Source organism: Panthera uncia, chromosome E1 (assembly GCF_023721935.1).
Source record: "Panthera uncia isolate 11264 chromosome E1, Puncia_PCG_1.0, whole genome shotgun sequence".
In the NCBI taxonomy this organism is placed as follows: Eukaryota; Metazoa; Chordata; class Mammalia; order Carnivora; family Felidae; genus Panthera; species Panthera uncia.
In genome coordinates this window covers 43,062,238-43,085,285 of record NC_064814.1, presented here as the reverse complement: position 1 = coordinate 43,085,285, position 23,048 = coordinate 43,062,238, and the positions used below count along the sequence as shown (strand labels likewise).

The window sequence follows — 23,048 nt, the reverse complement described above, 5'->3', positions numbered from 1 at the left end:
CAATAGGGAAAGGGCAGTTTCTTTAATAATATATATACATTATTATATATATATTATATATACATACACACACACACTCACAATGGAATACTACTCATCTGTAAAAAAAAGAATGAAATCCTGCCATTTGCAACAACACTGATGGAGCTAGACAGAGTATTATGTTAAGTGAAATAAGTCAGTTAGAGAAAGACAAATACCAAATGACTTCACTTATATGTGGAATTTATGAAACAAATGAGTAAAGGGGAAAAAAAGAGAGAGGCAAACCAAGAAACAGACTCTTAACTATAGAAAACAGACTGATGGTTACCAGAAGAAGATGGGTAGGAGGTCAGGTTAAATAGGCGATGGGGATTAAGGAGTGCATTTGTGATGAGCATTGGGTGTTGTATGGAAGTGCTGGATCACTACATTGTATACTTGAAACTAATATTACACTGTATGTTAACTAACTGGAATTTAAACAAAAACTTTAAAAAATTATTCAAAAATCGATTTAACTCACCATATATGAACAGGCTAAAAAGCATCTGACAAAATATAACACCTATTCATGAGGAAAATTCTCAGAAAAATAAGAATAGAGGGATATTTCCTCAACTTGATAGAGTATCTACAAAAACTTATAGCTAGCATTATACTTAACAGTGAAAGACTGAACATTTTTCCCTAAGACCTGGGACAGGGCAAGGAAGCCCATTCTCACCACTCTTATTCAAAAATAGTGCTGGAAGTTCCAGGCATGCAATAAAGCAAGAAAAGGAAATAAAAGACATACAATTGGAAAGGAAGAAATAAAATTATCTTTATTTGCAGATGACAAGACTGCCTACACAGAAAATCCCAAATAAACTATAGAAAAACTCCTAGGGGCGTCTGGGTGGCTCAGTCGGTTAAGTGTCCAACTTCGGCTCAAGTCACGATCTCGCAGTTCACGAGGGCAAGCCTCGCGTTGAGCTCTGTGCTGACAGCTCAGAGCCTGGAGTCTGCTTCGGATTTTGTGTCTCCCTTTTTCTGCCCCTCTCCCACCCACACTCTGTCTCTCTCTCTCTCAAAAATAAACATTAAAAATTTTTTAAATAAAAAAATAAAAACTAGAGTAAGTCAGTTCAACAAAGTTGCATTACAAACATGCAAAAATCAACTGTATTTCTATGTACTAGGAAAAAACATGTGGACACCAAACCTAAAAAGACAATGCCATTTATAACTGTTCAAAGAAGAAAAACATAGATGTAAATCTAACAAAACCTGTAGAGGACTTGTATAGGACAATTACAAAATGCTGATGAAAGTAATCAAAGAAGATCTAAATAAATGGAGAGACACATCACATTCAGGGATTGGAAGACTCAACAAAGTAAAGATGCCAATTCTCCTCAAACTGATTTACAAATTTAACACAATTCCTAGATATAGATAAGATCACTGCAAAATATATAAGAAAGCCAAAAGAATTAGAATAACTAAAGCAATTCTGAAAAAAGAATAAATGAAAGTCAGTTTACCCAATTTCAAGACTTATTACATATCTACAGTAATCAAGACTGGGTGGAAAAAAGACTGTGTTACTGGTCGAGGGACAGACACAGAGATCAGCGGAACAGAAAACTGCCCAGAAATAGTCCCACACAGATATGTCCAACTGATTGTTTTTTCTCATTTAGATCTCGTAAGTAGCACTTGAGGTGGATATCTAAGAGCTGATTTTTGAAAATACTGAAGTGAAATCATGTAACATAAAATTAACCATTATCAAGTGTACAATTTAGTGGCATTTAGTACATTCACACTGTTGTGCAAATAACTGACACCACCAAATACAGGTGAGGATACGGAGAAACTAGATTATTCACACATTAGCAGGAATGTAAAATGGTAGCCACTCTAGAAAATAATTTTAAAACTAGTTAAAAAGTAAACACACAACTACCATACGACCCAGCAATTGCACTCCTGGGCATTTATCCCAGAGGAAAAAAAAATATGTTCACACAAAAACTTGTACGTGAATGTTCACAGAAACTTTTGTGTGTTAACAGCCAAAAGCTGGAAACAACCCAGAAATCTTTCAATGGGTGAATGGTTAAACAAATTGTGGTACATCCATAGTATGGAATACTACTCAGCAATAAAACAAAACAAAACAAAAAACCAAACCAAACAACAACAAAAAAGGTGCTAGTGATACATGCAACAAGCTGCTCGAAACTCCAGAGAATCATCCTGAGTGAAAAAGTCAATCTGAAATGGTCATTCTTGAAATGACAAAATTACAGAAATGGAAAACAGATGAATGGTTGTTGCCAAGGGTTAATGGGGAAGGGAGAGGCAGGCGGGAAATAGCTTTTAAAAGGGAGAATAGGGGGGCACCTGGAAGACTCAGTCGGTTAAACGTCTGACTCTTGATTTTGGTTCAGGTCATGATCTCACAGGTTTGTGAGTTGGAGCCCAGCATCAGGCTCTGTGCTGACAGTGTGAAGCCTGCTTAGGATTCTCTCTCTCTTTCTCTCTCTCTCTGCCCCTCCCCGGCTCTCTTTCTCTCTCTCTCTCTCTCAAAAAACAAATAAACTTAAAAAAATAATAGTAAAAAAATAAAAGGGCGATGGAGAAACCTGGTGGTGATGGATAAGCTCTGACAAGTTTATCACTATCTTGGTTGTGATATATAGTGTTATAATTTTACAAGATGCTACCTCTGGGTGAAATGCACATGAATCTACAATTAACTCAAAATAAAAAGTGAAAAATTTAAAAACTGAAGTGTTGACCAATGTACCAATTCTAAGTTAGATTAAATATAATGGTACATACCTTAAATAGTATACAGTGGTGAAGCAATGTTAAAAAAACAACAGAGAAACTACTGTGTAGAAAATACATTTCTAACTAAACTCAACTGAATCTGCCTAGACAGTAATGCAAAAATACAAAGCTAAACATTTCACACAAATCATGAGAAAATCAGCCAGATATACTTCAATGTTAGTTATCTGATTTCTACAAGATTTGAAAATACACTAGCATTTCTTTTCTATCTGTTCTCAACCATAGATGTCAGGGCTAAATTTCAGTAGACTAGCTAATAAATTAGTCTAACTATTAGACTTTGGTTGGAAAACAAAGTCATTATGTTTTCTATTCAAAGACAATGTCCTTGCAGAAGTTGAAATGCCCACTAAGGAACAACTTTCTATACCATGACATAGCAAGAAAATTCTTTGATGTTGTTTGTAGCACACAGATATAAGCCTTGGTTTATGTAATAAGTATGTTCCTTAAAAGATCTCCTTTCTAAAAGTAACATTTTGGCCAACTGAAATCGTATTTTAAATGTAGTAAGGGGGCGCCTGGGTGGCTCAGTCAGTTAAGCGTCCGACCGGCTCAGGTCATGATTTCGCAGTTTGTGAGTTCGAGCCCCACGTCGGGCTCTGTGCTGACGGCTCAGAGCCTGGAGCCTGCTTCGGATTCTGTGTCTCCCTCTCTCTCTGCCTCCCCCACTCACACTGTCTCTCTCACACAAATAAATAAACATTAAAAAAAAATTAAAAAAAAATAAATGTAGTAAGGCCGTTCTACTTACATAAATCAAATTAAAAATTTTACAAGGCAAATACATGCCTCCATTCTTTGTTCTTCATATTTTTTTTGGTATAAAAATAGATCTTCAATAATAGGTTTTCTTAAACTATTTTCATTGAGATAGGTCATTTTATATTTCTTTTTTTTTTTTAATTTTTTTTAACGTTTATTTATTTTTGAGACAGAGAGACACAGAGCATGAACAGGGGAGAGCCAGACAGAGAGAGAGAGGGAGACACAGAATCTGAAACAGGCTCCAGGCTCCGAGCCGTCAGCACAGAGCCCAACGCGGGGCTCGAACTCACGGACCGCGAGATCATGACCTGAGCCAAAATTGGCCGCTTAACCGACTGAGCCACCCAGGCGCCCCATGTCATTATATATTTCTGAGATTCACAACTTATCTTCATATAATGGTAATTTTACAGCATCACCTGAACTGCAGTCAAATAAAACAGTTTTCTGGCTTTCCCTAAAAAGGAAACCAACCTAATAATAGGTTTTACTTATAAAGAACACTAAAATTATAATCCCAAATATCCTATTCTATGGAGGAAGGAGGTCCTCCCTCCCCATGGTATCCTTCACTTATACAGTGGCACATACAGAGGAAGCCCAGTGATTTTTAAATTTCTTCTCAGACTGCCCAAAGTCTCAAAGTCCTTAATTAGCTAAGCCCTCCACTGACTAAACATCATTCACTAAGAGCATCCTGGATAGTGTGGATACCCATTTAACAACAGAATGGCTCCATAAAGATGGCATAATCTAGTAAAAGTCAAATTTAAAACTGCTTTCCTTTGGGGCATAACATATACAATCAAGTGGAATTATCCTTCTTAAACAAGCCCTTCATAACAGCCCACAGGCATTCATCTGAGTCTGTAATTAAGCAACAAGTTTCTGTTTCTTTCAAGACCAATTTGAACTAGCTGAAAACAATGAGCCAAATTTCATCACTAATTATTGTATGGAGGAATCACTAAAGCCACATTTAAATAATTCTCTTTTTTAAAATAATTCATTTCCTCCAATATACATATTGCAAATGGTACCAATTTCAGGAATGAAAATGGGATTTCAAGCACATTATTTGAAAGCAATTTAAACCAACAAAAATAAGAATGTGGCAAGATCACTCAGATAACACCTAATTAGAACCCTCTTTTATTCTATTAAATAAGTAAACAAGTAAATAAGTAAAATAAGCAAGTACATAATAAATACAATTTTAAAACTGAACCCTTTATAAACTGCAATCGATGAGGCTGTCACCCACTAATCCTACCATTTACAACAAACACTGTAGTAATGTAGTCTTTCACTTATAGTTAACCAGAGAGGCCTTCAAGATCTGGGTCTTATTTCTGTATAAATATCTCTTAAAACATGTTAAGTGAATATAATGAAGCTACAGTAGGATACAAAAACCTGTTTCAGGGGCGCCTGGGTGGTTCAGTCGGTTAAGCATCCGACTTCAGCTCAGGTCATGATCTCACAGTTCATGGGTTCGAGTCCTGCGTTGGGCTCTGTGCTGATAGCCTGGAGCCTGGAGCCTACTTCTGATTCTGTGTCTCCCTCTCTCTCTGCCCCTCCCGTTTGCAGTCTGCCTCTCTCTCTCTCAAAAATAAGTAAACATTAAAAAAATTTATATTAAAAAAAACTGTTTTAGAGCCAACAGATGTTTATTTTACAGATAACATCTGGAAGATACAGAAAAACAAAGATGGAAATAGAAATTATTTGTAATCCCTCTTCCATGAATACTGTGGTTTATTTCTTTCCAATCTGGGTTGACCAAGAATATCTTCACTTGCTTTTGTGTGTGTGTGTGTGTGTGTGTGTGTGTGTGGCTTATTTGGCACAGTAATTTTTAAAATATTTACATGAAGTTACCTAAGGACAAAAAGTAAGGCATCTGATAGACTCTGAATTCTAATTTTGGGAGAGAAAAAAGAGAAAAGTAAAAGCTAAATTATTAGCAGCGAGTTCCCGGAAAGTCACTTCTTCCATTTTTTAAAATTAGTAGACTTATTTTTTAGAAGAGTTTTAGTATTCAGTAGAAAGTACAGAGTTCCCATATACCCATTTTCCCCCACCTATTATTATTATTTTTTTAATATATGAAATTTATTGTCAGATTGGTTTCCATACAACATCCAGTGCTCATCCCAAAAGATGCCCTCCTCGATACCCATCACCTCCCCTCCCCTCCCTCCCACCCCCCATCAACCCTCAGTTTGTTCTCAGTTTTTAAGAGTCTCTTATGCTTTGGGTCTCTCCCACTCTAACCTCTTTTTTTTTTTTCCTTCCCCTCCCCCATGGGTTTCTGTTAAGTTTCTCAGGATCCACATAAGAGTGAAACCATATGGTATCTGTCTTTCTCTGTATGGCTTATTTCACTTAGCATCACACTCTCCAGTTCCATCCACGTTGCTACAAAGGGCCATATTTCATTCTTTCTCATTGCCACGTAGTACTCCATTGTGTATATAAACCACAATTTCTTTATCCATTCATCAGTTGATGGACATTTAGGCTCTTTCCACCATTTGGCTATTGTTGAGAGTGCTGCTATAAACACTGGAGTACAAGTGCCTCTGTGCATCATCCCCCACCTATTATTAACATCTTTTAGTGTGGTATCTTTATTACAATTGATGAGACAATACTGATAGTTAAATAAAACCCATAGTTTATATTAGGGTTCACTCTTTGTGCTGTATAGTACTACAGGTTTTAACAAATGCATAATGTCATGTATCCATCTTACAGTGTTATGTAGAGCAGTTTCACTGTCCTCCCGTGTGCTCCACCTACTCTATCTTCTCACTCTGAACCCCTGGTAATAGCTGAACTTTCTGCTGTCTACAATTCTCTTTTAATGCTTATTTATTTTGTGGGGGGGGGGGGGGAAGGGGAAGAAAAAGAGGAAGAGAGGGAGTATCCCAAAAAAGCTCTGTGCTGTCAGTACAGAGTCCAACACAGGGCTGGATCCCATGAACCATGAAATCATGCATGACCTGAGCCGAAATCAAGAGTTGGATGCTTAACCAACTGAGCCATCCAGGGGCCCCTCTACCATCTACAGTTTTGCTTTTTGTCACATAGTTGGAATTATACAGTGTGTAGCCTTTTCAGACTGGCTTCTTTCGTGCATTTAAGGCTCCTCCATGTCTTCAGGGACTTGCAAGTTTACTTTCTGTATCACTGAATAATATTCCATTGTACAGATACACTACAGTTTATCTGTTCATTTACTGAAGGTCATCTTGGTTGCATCCAAGTTCTGGCAATTATGCATAAAGGTGCTAATAAACATTTGTGTGCAGGTTTTTGTTTGAACATAAGTTTTCAATTCATTTAGGTAAAATACCTAGGAGCATGATTTCTGGATCATATGCTAAGACTATATTTAGTGTTTTAAGGAAGCTGCCAAAGTGGCTATACTGTATTCCCACCAGCAATGAGAGTTCCCTCTGTTCCACATTCTTGCCAACATTTGGTGCTGTCAGTGTTTTGGATTTTAGCCATTTTCATAGGTGTATGGGGGTATCTTGTTGTTGTAATTTGCTATTCCCTAATGACATCATGTTGAACATTTTTTCATATGCTTATCTGGCATCTGCTTATCTTCTCAGATGAAGTGTCTGTTAGATCTTTTGCTTACTTTTTAATTGTTGAGTTTTAAGAGTCCTTTGAATATTTTAGGTAACAGTTGTTCATCAAATATGTGTTGTGCAAATATTTTTTTTTCAGTCTGTGTCTTGTCTTTTCATTTTCTTGACAGTATCTTTGGCAGGGCAAAGCAGAAGTGTTTAATTTCAATGAAATCCATCTTATCAGTTTTTTTCTTTCATAGATGACATTTTTATTTTTAGTATTATTTTTAATGTTTTTTTTTTTTTTTTATTTTTGAGAGAGAGCATGCGCACACAGGGGAGGGACAGAGACAGAGGGTGACAGAATCTGCAGCAGGCTCTTAGCTGACAGCAGAGTCCTATGTGGGGCTCCAACTCATGAATGGTGAGATCATGACCTGAGCCAAAGTGGGCTGTTCAACCAACTGAGCCACCCAGGTGCCCCCATATATGGTGTTTTAGTGTTGCATCTAAAAACTCACTGCCAAACCCAAATCATCTAGATTTTTTCTACATTATAAAACTTCTAGAAGTTTTATAGTTCTGTATTTTACGTTTAGGACTATGATCTGTTTTGAATTATTTCTGGGAAAAAGACAGTGTTTATATTCGTGTGTGTGTGTGTGTGTGTGTGTGTGTGTGTGTGTGTTTGCATGTAGGATATCCAATTGCTCTAGCACGTTTTGTTGAAAAACTCTTTTGTCCGCTGAATTATTTTTGTTCCTCTATCAAAAATCAGTTGACTATATTTGTGTGCATCAAGTTTTGAACTCTCTATTCTATTCCATTGGTGTATTTATTCTTTCACTAATACCACACTGTCTTCATTACATCCAACATACAATATATATACAACAGAAAATCAAATATAAATGGAGAAGAAGTTTTTGTTTCTTTTTCCCTTCTCAAAGTATTTTAATCAAACATTTTGGTGCAAAAAATACTTTTTTTAATGTCAACAAATGTGTTCAACCATAGCAGAAACAGAAAGCTTAAGAAAGAATGTGGGGATGGTAGTTTCCATAGTCTGTTCTTTAGATAAATGGTTTAAGAAGACTGAAAATCCCAAAAAAACTACCCAAATCACAAATCTATGAATTAAAGAAACATTTTCCAAAAAAAATAAAATAAAATAAAATAAAGCATTTCCCAATGTTTCTGAAGCCTCTAAAAAAACCCTCCATTTATCAATATAAGCTAATCTGCTTACATAAGAATGGAACTATACTTTTCATTTTATGTATGTTTCTCTCACATACTTATAACTCAGAAAACAGTTCCATAAATGTAACCACAGAAATTCAATAATACTAGCAATCATGACACTTATGAAACTACACAGAAGAAAATGGCTAGGGGCACCTGGGTGGCTCACTCGGTTAAACATTCGACTTCAGCTCAGATCACGATCTCTTGGCTCCTGAGTTAGAGCCCTGCACTGGGCTCTCTGCTGTAAAGCCTGCTTTGGATCCTGTCTCTGCCCTCCCTCTCTCTGCCATCCCTCTACCCCCTCTCTCAAAAATAAAAATAAACATTAAAAAAAAGAAGAAGAAAATGGCTAATTGCTTTCTCTTACACCCTAGGCCCTGGGTTCTAGTCAAGGCTTTAAGCACCTTGGCTCTATGAATTCACTACACAAAGTTGTCATAAGGCTCAAAGGGATAATGTAAATATAAGTATCTTGTAAACTATATAAGCCTATAGATACGTGGTTGATACAGATCAAGGCACTTTCATGTCTCATAGTGTCTCTCTTGGCCTGGAATCCCTTTACCGGATTCTCAACATAAATTGCTTATGTTTTAAAGTCCAGCTCAAAAGCCAAATCGTCTGTGAAGCCTTTCCCATTTCATCTATATATCCAGGCAGAACTAATTCTTCTTTATACCATAATATTACGCTTTCATAGTTCTTCTTATCAATTCATTCAAGAATATACAAGCATTTAAGATATACCAGACATTGTACTATGCACTGGAGGAAAAATATCTCAAATTTGTAAAGCTTCCAGTTTTTTTCAAATATGTCATCTCAATTAATACTTTTAATTTTTTTTTAACGTTTACTTATTTTTGAGACAGAGAGAGACAGAGCATGAACAGGGGAGGGGCAGAGAGAGAGGGAGACACAGAATCCGAAACAGGCTCCAGGCTCTGAGCTGTCAGCACAGAGCCCGACACGGGGCTCGAACTCACGGACCGTGAGATCATGACCTGAGCCGAAGTCGGACGCTTAACCGAGCCACCCAGGCGCCCCTCATTTAATACTTTAAAAATGTTAACATTTCACAAGATAGCACAATTATGTTTATTATTTCTCCAACCAGAATGAATTCCCAAGGAGTAGAGACTGAGTCTGATTCATCTTTGGTTCCCTAGAGTCTAGTATAGGACCTTGCACACAGGAGACACTCATTAAATGCTTGATAAATGAATAACAGAAACTTGTTACATTAATAAAGTATCAATCAGTTAACAGTTAATCCTTATAAATTCCACGGTGGGGGATGAGCGGGCCAAGGATGTGTCACATTATGCAAACATGTATTTGGGGAGAGAAAATTCCTCACTATAGCAGAGCATCTCCAACTCAAATTTTACTGTTTAACGAAGCAATGTACCAACTGAAGATGGATTTTTATTTTTAATATTTATTTTTGTGAGAGAGAGAGAGAGAGCGAGTGAGCATGCACAAGCAGGGGAGGGGCAGAGAGAGGGAGACACAGAACCTGAAGCAGGCTCCAGGCTCTGAGCTGTCAGTAGAATCTGACACGGGACTCAAACTCACGAACTGTGAGTCTGACCTGGGCCAAAGTCAGATGCTCAACTGACTGAGCCACCCAGGCACCCCTGGATTTGATTTCAATACAGCTCCAAGTAAAGAAAAATGAGTTCTCTATAAAAGCTCCTAACTAGGTCATTTTGCTTTGTAAAATTGTACATTACCACATGAATATAAAAATAAGAAAAGTATTATTCAGGGGTTCTATTAATTTGCTTTGTCACCTATTTCAACATGGCAGACAATTGCACCACCTGAGACAAATGGAGCTTTGGCATGTAATTTAAAAATATCCCACAAATAAAATGATAGATACATAGTGAAATAATCCAATGCTAGCAGTCCTCATACATTAAAAATTCAACTCACTATTATACAAAATACCCCTAGTATAGGTAAGGGATATTTCTCAAGATCTTTGCATATTCCCATATTTATGGCTACTATTATTCCATAAGCTTCCCATTTTTCTACTTATGAGCACCACTTTTGTAGCATCACTTCACTAGCATTACCTTTATAAAGGCATTTTCTCCTTGGAGTGATGTTTCACAAAGAAACAAAAGTATATGCATGTATATGTATAAATCATTTCATAGTAGTTACCAAGTAAATAACAATAAGCAGAAATATGAACACAGAAGTGAGACTGAAGTGTAAATGTAGGTTATACATACTTGTTAGCCAAGTGACTTCCTCAACACCTGCTCATTAGCTCATAACATTCAAGTTTCTATCTCAACAAAACTATACATCATGAACCTTTAGGTTTCATATATAGTTGAGAAAGCTAATGTCAAATCCTGAATGCCAGGAGTCTATTATACTATCCCATTCACAGGTGTTATAATCGGACCATTATTTAATTGGAGTCTTACACTTTTTATTAAACAATAAATGTACATACGATTACACCAAAAACTTTTGAGATAAAGCCACTCCTTGTGAAGGTCACTAAATTATGGTGATCGTATGTCCCATACTTTTCAAATATGGTCACGGTCCATTAATACAATTAGGATTTAATTTCACAAAGATTATCCTAGCATCACAAGCATTTCAAATTATATTTAAAACCTGAAAACTGTCAGTGCATATAAAAGGTTTTCTCTTTTAGTATTTGCTTTTCTTACTCCTAAAACCCTCATTATGTTCTTTTTTCTTTTCATTTGAGAGACAGCGCGTGCAAGTGGAGGAGAGGGGCAGAAGGAGAAAGACAGAGACTCTCAAGCAGGCTCCACGCTCAACATGGATTGAGTACCGTGGGGCTCAATCCCGTGACCCTGGGATCATGACCTGAGCCATAACCAAGGGTCGGATGCTCAAGTGACTGAGCCAGGTGCTTTAACTCTCATTACTTTCTGCTTTATATAGAAAAGCCTCACAGTTTGCAAAGCCTTTTTACGTGAGTTATCTTAGCAACTCTGTGATACAGATACCATAAGAATCAGTTTAGAAGCACTGCGATATTGTAGAAGCAACACAATCAGAATACCTGGGTTTGAATCTCAGCTTTTACTACTAGCTGTGGGACCTCAGAGAAATCTGCTGAAAATCATGAAACAAACAAAAAGTGAAACTGTTTTCATTGTTTTTAAGATGCTTATGGAAAATATTTTCATCACCACAACTTTGGATCACCTGAATGACAAGACTGGTGAGTTTAAAAGATTCAAAATATCAATAGTCTAAACATAGGCTAAGAAAGGTCATAAGAAAAATTGTTAGCAGAGAATTGTAAGCCTCTGAGAATATAATAATTCTTTACTCATTCATGGATATATTTATACCTAAGTATACAAATATGTATGCCATCTCAGTAACAATCATGTCAATGGAATGAAAACAAAACAAATTCAAAATACTATAACTGATCCTGTTTATTTAAGTGTAACTTGCTTTAAACAAGTCCTATATTTGAAAAGTTATGTGAAACAAATTCTTTAGATTTTTTAAGGTATTTTATAATGCCTTAACTCTTAAGCTATTCTTCCTGAAAATTACATAACATAAAGGGACAGCTACAATCCCATTACAAAAAACTAAAAACCCAAAAAGCAAACAAACAAAAACAGATACAGAGAGACCAGGTCACTTGCTTTCCAGAGAAGTGAAAAGCAACTGATCTTTCAACTCTTAATAGCATTATGCATGCTGGCCCCCTAATACAAGAAAAAATAAAATTTTAAAGAAGAAAGTCACAGGGAAAGCAATATGATGTGGGACAAATATGGAAATAGTTTGGGAAATGTGGGTTTAGTATATTATTAAATAGTTATGAAACCCTATGTCCTTTCCGAATCTTGTTTCTTATCTGTAAATAAGAGAGATGTTGCCAAAGACTGTTAATATATACCATGTAAGAATTTGATTTTTAATAATTCATCACATTAATAATAGCCCCTTTAGTTCTCAAATTCAGATTTTATATGTACATGTAGCATCTGGACCAGTATCTTATACACAGTATGTATTCAATAAATATTTGGGGAGTAAGTAAATGAATGAAACACATTTCCCATATTGGGAAACAGGTGTCCTACATATACATGTATATGAAACCAAAATTAATACCTTCTGTTTACATCCATTTATTTATATAAGAAATAAATATTAAGTGCCTATGATATAACAAACTAGGGGCACAACACTGCCAAGAACTAGACTAACCAAGTCCTTACTCTTATGAAGCTTACATTCAAGGAGAGTCTCCTCCTCCTCCTCCTCCTCATCATCATCATCATCATACCAAAAACCAAACAGATAATTACATATTTTCATAAATGCTATGAAAGAAACAACAAAAAAAGTTCTTGGTTCAGTTGGTTAAGTGTCTGACTCTTGATTGTGGCTCAGGTCATGATCTCATGGCTCGTGAGTTCAAGTTCCATGTCAGGCTCTGTGCTGACAGCTCAGAGCCTGGAACCTGCTTCAGATTCTGTGGCTCCCTCTCTCTCTGCCCCTCCTCTGCTCATGCTCTGTTTCTCTCTCTCGCAAAAGTAAATAAACATTAAAAAATATATATAAAATAAATATGGAGAGAGATAGGTCATAAAGGTAAAACTCCTTTAAGGGAAAAAAAGAACTTTAAAATACAAAACTAATTCAGATATTTTTTCAAAAAGGAAAATATAAGAGAGCAATGAAAAAGAACAGATTAAAGGAAGAGAAATTAATCTAAATAGCAAGTAAAGAACTCACAGGAATGCATCTACATTATAGCCCAGGGAAAAACAAATAGCTATAAGCTTGACACTAATGCAAAATCAGCATTTTATTCTGACTGATACACTGAAACAGACTCAGATTTCAAAGACAAGTAAGAAATGAAAGCTACCTTATCCACAGGAAGAGAAATTATTATCTTTCATGAGATAAACTGTTACAAGCTAACAACATTTATGTTTAGACAAAAAGTGTTAATGGGAACTGGTAAAAATTATTACAAAGTTAGGATTTTTTAAAGTTTGCATTCATTTATAAAAATCTTTTTCAAGGGAAAAATACATATTTTTGAAATAAGCTGCAGAAATTTACATTAACATAAAAATGTTATGAAGAATCAAATAAAAATCTACATATGTTTTTAGCCGTAAAAAGTCCAATGCTACTGCACAAAATCAAACTAGTTACCTGAGTTACTGGGTATTAAATGCCTTTATTCATGAAAGATCAACATAAAAATTACCCTACCAGTAAATCTGGCCTATTAATTACAAATGGTACTGATGAACTATATAATCTATAACCACTATAGGTTTCTATAATCACTTAAAATTTTTTTAATGTTTATTTTTGAAAGAGAGAGAGAGAGAGAGAGAGAGAAAGAGAGAGAAAATATGAGTGGGGGGAGGGGCAGAAAGAGAGGGGGACAGATGATCCCAAGCTGGCTCTGCGCTGACAGCAGCAAGCCTGATGCAGGGCTCAAACTCAGGAACTGCGAGATCATGACCTGAGCTGAAGTTGGAAGCTCAACAGATTGAGCCACCCAGATGCCCCTATAATCACTTTTAGGTTAATTTAACTACTACTTCTTTATGCTTCTTTTGCTTGGCCATTTAACTTGTTTTCTCTAATGAAAATGTATTCCTCATATTAAAAAAAAAAAATCTATTACCTGAAAATTTTTGCCTATCTTGCCATAAATTAAAAAAAAAAATCAAAATTTCAGTGTTACTGAGCGCACTGGGGAATGTTTACATATATACTACTAATAGCTCTCTAAACCAGAAAACCTTCAGAGGAAAATTTGACAGTAATATGCCAAAAGCTTTACAAATGAATATATTCCAGTTCTAGGAATTTATCATAAGGAAGTAATTATGGATATTTGTAAAGACTTCAATATGTGCAATAATAAAAACTGGAAATAATCCAAAAGGCCAACTTTAAGGAAATGGTTAAATTTTGGTTTATCTGTATTACAAAATATATGCAAAAACAATAAAAAATGATCAAATAACATGCAAAAAGGCTCACAATATACTGATGAGTAAAAAATGATTAGAGAATCTGTACTACCGAGTGATTTGAATGGTTTTTTTGGTGTTATTCATAGTTTCTACATCAAGGACTTTATTACAAAGAGCACTTATAGCTTTTGTATGGAAAAAAAGTTCTGAAAAGATCTTGCCAATTGTGACTCAAACCACTTAGCCAATGAAATAGAGAGGACATTGAAAAAATAGAGTTTTCTGTATTATTTGTACATGTATCATCCATGATTTTACGTTATTTTATTACCTAACAAATACTCATAATTTACACACAAAAGATTGATTTTTCCAAAATGTATTTGGAAGCTCTGTGATCCAACATTGAGAGCAATGACTGAGCTCTTGTTTTCAGTCTCAACAACTTCCCTGATTCATCAGAAGCTCATATTCCATTTAATTCATCCTGCCTCAGTTTCTCTCTATATAGAATGAACACACACAAACTTTTTCACAAGAATATTGAAAGGAATATATATATATATATATATATATATATATATATATATATATATAAAGTATAGCATATATAAAACTGAGAAAAATGGAAAACACATTTTGATTTTCAGTCTTTTCATCACTTTTATAACCATAAACAAATTAGTTATGTGCCCCTGAACTGTTGTATTTTTTCTGTAAAATGGACAATACAAAACTCCTGAAAGGCTTTCTTTGATTATTAACACAAATGCAAAACTGCAAATTTTCATATAAAATTTATAATAAACAGTGTGTCTTGAAAGTATGAAACAAAGGATATTAATTTATGTAATTACTCTGGTATACTCTTTAGCAACAAACATATCATTCCTAAAGTAATTCAACTATTGCATTTCTAACTTAAACATCTTTTTGAGACAATACAGAAACATTGATGCAATCTAACCTTTATTTTGTATAAGATACTTAAATATTAAGTATCTTATCCCTTAAATTTACTCTATAACTAAAGAATATGTTAACATCGCTTTGGATGTAATGCAAAGTTCTTTATTCTGGTGGCTTTTATCAAATACAAAAAGAATAACCAAAGCTACAAGTAACTATAAACTAAACATACTCTAGGAAAGACTGCCCTCTTGTGCCAATCAATAATATTCAACAGACTAAGAAGGAACACTAATAACTATATCCAACACTAGAAGAACTCAGGCTTCTAAAAAGGTCTTGATTTTTCTAAGTTCTGATTTCAACAGCTTATATTTAGTGGTGATCTTCAAAGAGAAATAAATTGAATAGTACATTAAGCTCATATAGACATGACTAGCTTATGATATTCAGCAGCAAATATCAACATAATTTGTAATGTTTAACTATCATAGATACTAGCTGCTCAAGTGCTTTGAGGCTGACCTCACAGAGATAAGTAACTTTCTGATCCTTAAGTTTTACAACAAAATACAGAGAAAATATTGAAGAAACCAGTAGCTTGCAGAGAAAAACATAGATGAAAAAGGGATAGAATATGGTGACTTGTGTTAAAATATATATACAGTTCATTCAAGTTTCTAGGCATTTTCTTCTGAATTCTTAGATAATATGATAAGATTTTTTTTTTTGATGGATTTTTAAAGATTTGGTGTATGGCCTATTACTCTTTATTTTTAATTTTTTTTCATGTTTATTTTTGAGAGAGACCGAGCGTGAGCAGGAGAAGGTCAGAGAGAGAGGGAGACACAGATCTGAAGCAGGCTCCAGGTTCTGATCTGTCAGCACAGAGCCTGATGTTGGGCTCGAATTCATGAACCGAGAGATCATGACCTGAGCCGAAGTCAAGACACTTAGCCAACTGAGCCAACCAGGCACCCTGGCCTATTACTCTTTATAAAGCTTCTTGGCATAAATAAGTGGTAACAGACCACTCAAACATAAGTCATTTTTAGCATCATTATTATTACTAATAATGTATAGTACTGTACAAATGTATTAGAGGAATAGACTTGCTAAAGAAACATTAAGGGGACAAAAGATGTATTACAAATAACAAGTGATGTAAATGCAGATTTTTGATATTCAATAGCATAATATCTTTCCTAATTATACCTGGAACAGTTACAATTCCATTTCTACCAAAGAGGGTTGTTAGGAGAATTAAATGAATTAGCACTGATAAAGCGCTTGCTATAAAAAACACCACAAAATGTTTGTTATGTCAATAAAGGAATTAGTAAGTATAGGAAACTACATGATATGTATGTGTACAATAATACCTACTTTCGAAGGTGGTCATGTTCTTTCAAAAACAGTTCAGTTCTTCTGTTGTTTACTCCAGACCCACTTTTATATGACCTAGAACAAAATAGAGAAACGGCATTTATGATAAATAGATAAATATTATTGCCTCTTTAATTTAGGGATGTTTATTATTTTCACCAAAATCATCCAACATTCTTTTTTTTTAACATTTATTTATTTTTGAGAGACAGAGAGAGATAGAGCACAAGCAGGGGAGGAGCAGAGAGAGAGAGGGAGACACAGAATCTGAAGCAGGTTCCAGGCTCCAAGCTGTCAGCACAGAGCCTGACGCGGGGCTCAAACCCACGGACTGTGAGATCGTGACCTGAGCCAAAGTTGGATGCTCAACCGACTGAGCCACCCAGGCGCCCCAAAATCATCCAACGTTCTTAAACAAAAATATTATTTTCCTTTGCCTATTATTATTATTGTCTATTATGGTATCTTTATTGTCTCCAAGTGGAAGTAAAAGTTTAAAACTGATCACTGCACAGCACATGGGGTGGGAAGCTACTGCCATGCAATGTTTTCCTTCACAGTGGTACATGCAGTCTATCAACTGGAGCCTATGGAGCTAAAATGCAACTGAAGATCTGCCCATTTTGGCATACTTAAGGATTTCTATCTTGGTCTTAAGTGCATTAAAATTTATTTTTTATTTTTTTTATTTAAAAAAAAAATTTTTTTTAACGTTTATTTATTTTTGAGACAGAGAGAGACAGAGCATGAACGGGGGAGGGGCAGAGACAGAGGGAGACACAGAATCGGAAGCAGGCTCCAGGCTCTGAGCCATCAGCCCAGAGCCCGACGCGGGGCTCGAACTCACAGACCGTGAGATCGTGACCCGGGCCAAAGTTGGACGCTTAACTGACTGAGCCACCCAGGCGCCCCAAGTGCATTGAAATTTATAAGAAAATGCTTTTTATCATTACTATCAACACTTTCATGTTTTTGGTCTTTACTCACAATAAAGTATTAAGAACAAAATAAAAAATTCAAGTAACTGCACATATACTGCAGTAAGACAAGAGGGCCATACTGATAAAACTGAACTGCTAGCTAAGGGGAAGTGTTAATTTGCAAAGTATAGTGGAAAAGAAAACCTCAGAAAAAGCAGCATGAAATAACCTAGAGCACACTGGAGTTGGAAGACAGATAATTTAGATTTAAATCTATCTCCCATCACTTACTAGCTAGTCAACCTTAGATAAGTCTCTAAATACCTAGTTTTACAAAATGGGACTAATGATTTCTACCTATACCAAAAGAATGAAGTCAAAAAAGCGGTAATATATGGAATAGTGTACAACTACAAAAAAACTTTTAAATGTCAGTTATTACTGGGACACCTGGGTGGCTCAGTGGGGTAAGCGTCTGACCCTTGGTTTTGGCTTAGGTCATGATCTCGTGTTTCGTGAGTTTGAGCCCCACATGGGGCTCTGCGTGGACAGTATGAAGCCTGCTTGGGATCTCTTTCTCCCTCTCTCTGTGCCCCTCCCCTGTTTGCTCTCTCTTGAAATAAATAAACTAAAAAAAATTTTAAAAATTTAATGTCAGTTATTGCTACTGTATCTCATCTCATTAATCATATTCTGCTTTGTATTATATTAATTTGAGTATGTGTCTTACTCCCTCTAGCTCCTATATTATAAAATCCTAGAGGGCTAAGTTGGTCTTTTCATTTCTACCATCTTCTGTGACTTATCTAGTGTCTTACTCATGGCTGGTAATCAGGAAATAGTTTAATGAATGGATGAACATGTTTCTTTTATGATTATCTTTCAGAAAGCAAGTTATTACAGTGGGCTATATTCTAACAATTCCCACCAATTGTGGGGAAACAAAATGCCTAAACATTAAAGGCTGTCCCCTACACCAGGGGGCACTAAAATGCATATGTAAATAGTCTGTACAGATATTAAACAAAAGACTTACATGTTCCTGAGAACTAAAAATATTACGAAATTCCTAACTATGGCAAAAATGTTTAGATTTTTTACTCCCATGTGTTTTACAAAGTACACAAGACTAAGCATTTAAAAAAGAGATAAAACAGAGACAAACAATAAAAATTAATTTTCCAAGATAATTCTGGGGGACAGAAACATAACTATTAAAGTTATGTTTAATCCTCAATTAGATAATCCTCAATTAGAGTTCTGAGCAAAAAATTTTGAATCCAGTGAATATGAAATTACTTCTGCTGCTGAACTGTCTTACTGGTGTAATAAAATAAAGGAGATCTAGGAAAACATTTTTCAGAATATACATGATACATATCAGTTTATCATATGGTAATGCATATCTTAGACATGTTTATGAAATACAAGGTCACACTTACTTATGAAAAGTGTCATAAATTTCTCACAAGTGAGACAATGATAGGCATCAATAGATAGTCCAAAAGTGGAAAGTCTTCAGTTTTAATTGGAGGCCCAATGGATTTACCTTGTCAGAGGCGAAAAATATTTTAAATGTGTATATGAAACGCTAGAATATATTATTGAAGGTGAGGTAAAGGGATGGAAGAACAAATATTTAAAATTATGGATTGAGATCAGCATAAAAACATTGGGAGTTCTTAAATAATTTGACATAAGGCTATGAAGTTTGAATAAAACATAGAAAACACAGATATTTCAGATTCTAGAGAAATAAAGGTTACTTTATATATATATTATGTAAAATATATGTAAAGTTACAGATGTGTCTTTGCGTGTGTGTGCGCGCGCGCACGCACACACACACACACACACACATAATTGTTAGGGCAAAAGAGAGGGTAGAGAGGTAGGTGGTAATCAGAAAGGGAAACATGGACAGCTTCAGCTAATGGAAATTCTTAAGGTGAGTGTTAAGAGATCAGAGAAAAACTTCGGAAGATATCATCTAAGCTAGACTCCAAATTAAAAGAGTAAAGTCAAGATTGGCAGGAGCCAATGATAAAACTAGGGGAAACTAGAGATAAGTCCAGCAAAGTGGATTAGATCCATATTATAGCAGCAATGTTTAAAGAACAGTGAAATAGGAATTAGAAACCTTGAACTCCAAATCATGGTTCTGCTACTCAGTTTGCTGTTAATCACAGATATGCTCTAAACCTAAATGTGAATAAACATCCTACAGAATAATATAAAAGGTAACTTACTCAATATCCTTTCGTACTGATCCCATGAGATTCTCCCTTTCCCGTATTGCCATGAAGTTTGCTTTGGTTTTATGGAATTCATGTGTATAATCCTGCAATAAATCAACATCCAGTCTCAACACAAGCTAATTATATATTTTCATTTTATTGAGCCCATTATGTATTGTCATTGTACAATTCTGTACAAGAATTTCTGTCAAAGAAATTCTGTACAAATTTCTGTCAAGAAGACTGCTATTTAAGAATCAAATAGTCAGGGCCCCTGGTTGGCTCGGTTGGTTAAACGTCCAACTTTGAATCAGGTCATGATCTCATGGTTCGTGAGTTCGAGCCCCGCATCAGGCTTTCTGCTGTCAGCACAGAGCCCGCTTTGGATCCTCTGTCTCCCTCTCTCTCTCTGCCCCTCCCCAGCTTGTATGTGCGCTCTCTCTCTCTCTCTCTTTCAAAAATAAACATTAATAAATAAATAAACCTCTAAAAAAAAAAAAAAGAAAGAATCAAACAGTCAAGAAGTACAGATAACATTATAATCCTTTTCCTGAAGAGTGACCAACTTCTTTCAAATGAAAACAATTCAGTGGTAGGGTAATAGTGGCACTAGATCACTATCCTTGTATCTTCTAGTACCTTATGAGATAGAATTATGAAGAAGAAAATAATTTTAAGATAAAATGATTCCAAATAGCCTAGAATAAAATCTGAGGGACTCTTTAGTGTACACCAAATGGGGCTTATTTTCAAATTTCATCTTTTTGGAACTCCCACAGAAATTTGATTCCTAAACCAGTCAAAGGAAAAACAGAACCAAAAGAATTGTAATGAATAATCTTTAATATTTTCCTTTTTCTTTTTCTACTACCATACGTTTAAGTTATTAAGGAATATTCATTACTTTTTAAAATTCAGAGATGTATATAAAGAAAATGAAAATCATAATCCAATCTCCCAGAAAGCCCCTACTGCCCTTTAAAAACAAAAATATAGGGGCGCCTGGGTGGCGCAGTCGGTTGGGCGTCCGACTTCAGCCAGGTCACGATCTCGCGGTCCGTGAGTTCGAGCCCCGCGTCGGGCTCTGGGCTGATGGCTCGGAGCCTGGAGCCTGTTTCCGATTCTGTGTCTCCCTCTCTCTCTGCCCCTCCCCCGTTCATGCTCTGTCTCTCTCTGTCCCAAAAATAAATAAAAAACGTTGAAAAAAAAAAAAAATTTAAAAACAAAAATATATATGAACATGGGAGAATACTAAAAGAGCACCAAAAGTAATAAAAATAAAAACCATCCTGCTCTACAGCTCATAACTATTATCACTTTCTTGTATTTTCTTTCAGGAACTACGTTTTTGTATATACAAGCTTACCTATTATTTCTTTCACTTATGCTAAAGAAATCATACCACAATTGATTCTTGAACAACACAGATTTGAAATGCAAAGGTCCACTTACATGTGAATTTTTAATAGTATAGTTCTGTAAATGTATTTTATCATTTTTTAAATAACATTTTCTTTTTTCTAAATTACTTTATCGTAAAAATACAGTGAATAATATGTGTAACATACAACGTATGTGTTAATCAATTGTTTATGTTAGGCTTCAAGTCAATACTAGGCTATTAGTACTTAAGTTTTTACGCAGTCAAAAATTATACACAAATTTCTGACTGCACAGGAGTGGAGAGGTGGGGTGTTGGCACCTCTAGTCCCCACACTGTTCAAGGGTCAGCTGTATTCTGCTATATACCTTCTTTTCAGTAGTTCATAAAACATCAAGTAACCTTTCCATATTAACAAATAGAAATCTACATTCTTTTTAATAGGTATATAGAATTCTATCTTATGACTGTCATTTAGTAAATTCCCTACTGGCAAACATTTTTGTTGTTTTTTTGCTGGTTTAAAAAATGCTGTTTGAAAAATAAACATTCTTAGATACATATTTTATTGAAATTTCTTTCTCTTTTTTAAGTGTATTTAAAGAGTAAATGCCTAACAGAATAACTGAATCAAAGAATCTTACATTTAAATTTTGATAGTGCTAAACTGCCTTCTAGAATGACCACTAATTTATGTTCCCAGCAACAGTGATGGGGACTCATTTTTCTGTATTATTATAATGTGCTACATATGTTTCAACATTTGCTAATCTGACAAGTGAAAAATCATACCTCATATTGATGGGTATATTTTCCTTTCAGCATGTGGTTTAATGTCTTTTTTATGGTTTTGGACATTTTCTGTAAACAGCCAGTTAGTATCCTTTGCCCATTTTCCTATTAGGTTATCTTTTTTTTTTTTTTTTTTTTAAGTTTATTTATTTAAAGAGAGAATGAATGAGAATGCATGGGAGGGACAGAGAGAAAATCCCAAGCAGGCTCCGCACTAACAGAGATTTGAACTCACAACTATGAGATCATGACCTGAGCTGCAATCAAGAGTTGGAAGCTTAACTGATTGAGCCACCAGGCACCCCTAGGTTATCTCTTTATTTCTATTATTTCTCTGTACATTAAGTAAATTAGACATTTGTTATAGTTTACATTATTAGGTCTTGTTTAGAAAGTTCTTTATTACCCAAAATGTATAATTTTCCATGCTTTACTCTGAACATTTAGAATTTCTTTTTCTACATATAAATCTTTGATCCATTTGGACTTTATTCTGGATGTGAGAGGACAGATAGAAATTCAAGTTTGTTTTCTCCCCCCAAATAATTAGCCAATTATTACAGGTCTATTTATTTTATGATCCCTCTTTTTCCCACTGATTTAAAATACCACCTTTATCAGAAACTAAATTTCCATGTGAACTCTATTCAGTTCTATTGGTATATTTTTTCCTCCAGAATCAAACTGTCTTAATTATTCTAGCTTCTTAACAGGTTTTAATATCTGGTAGAACTAGTCATCCTTTACTACTTATCTCCATTTTCACATTTTTTTTTCTTGGTTATACTTGTATCTCTGTGAATCCAAATGAACTTTGGTGTCATTTTGCTAATTAAAAAAAAAAAAAAGAAGAAAAAAAGAAAAAAAAAGCCCCTTTTCATTGGGAAGGCACTCAATTTATAGGCTGATTTAGAGAGAAATATTCTTTCCAAAGGCAAAATAATTTTTTCTCTTATTTAAATTAAATCCTTTTGGGGGGCACCTGGGTGGCTCAGTCGTTTAGG

The 23,048-nt window shown here is 35.1% G+C and overlaps 1 protein-coding gene across 2 annotated transcripts in view; it reads right to left on the bottom strand.

Moving 5' to 3' along the window:
* Positions 1-23,048, bottom strand: part of GOSR1 (golgi SNAP receptor complex member 1) — a 48,482-nt gene that overhangs the window by 16,647 nt on the left and 8,787 nt on the right. For both annotated transcript variants that reach the window (XM_049637977.1, XM_049637978.1), the window contains exons 5-6: positions 19,884-19,975; positions 16,715-16,789 (exon numbers count right to left, since the gene is read on the bottom strand). In XM_049637977.1, the coding sequence (XP_049493934.1) occupies positions 16,715-16,789; positions 19,884-19,975 (167 nt within the window). The remainder of the gene's footprint in view (positions 1-16,714; positions 16,790-19,883; positions 19,976-23,048) is intronic.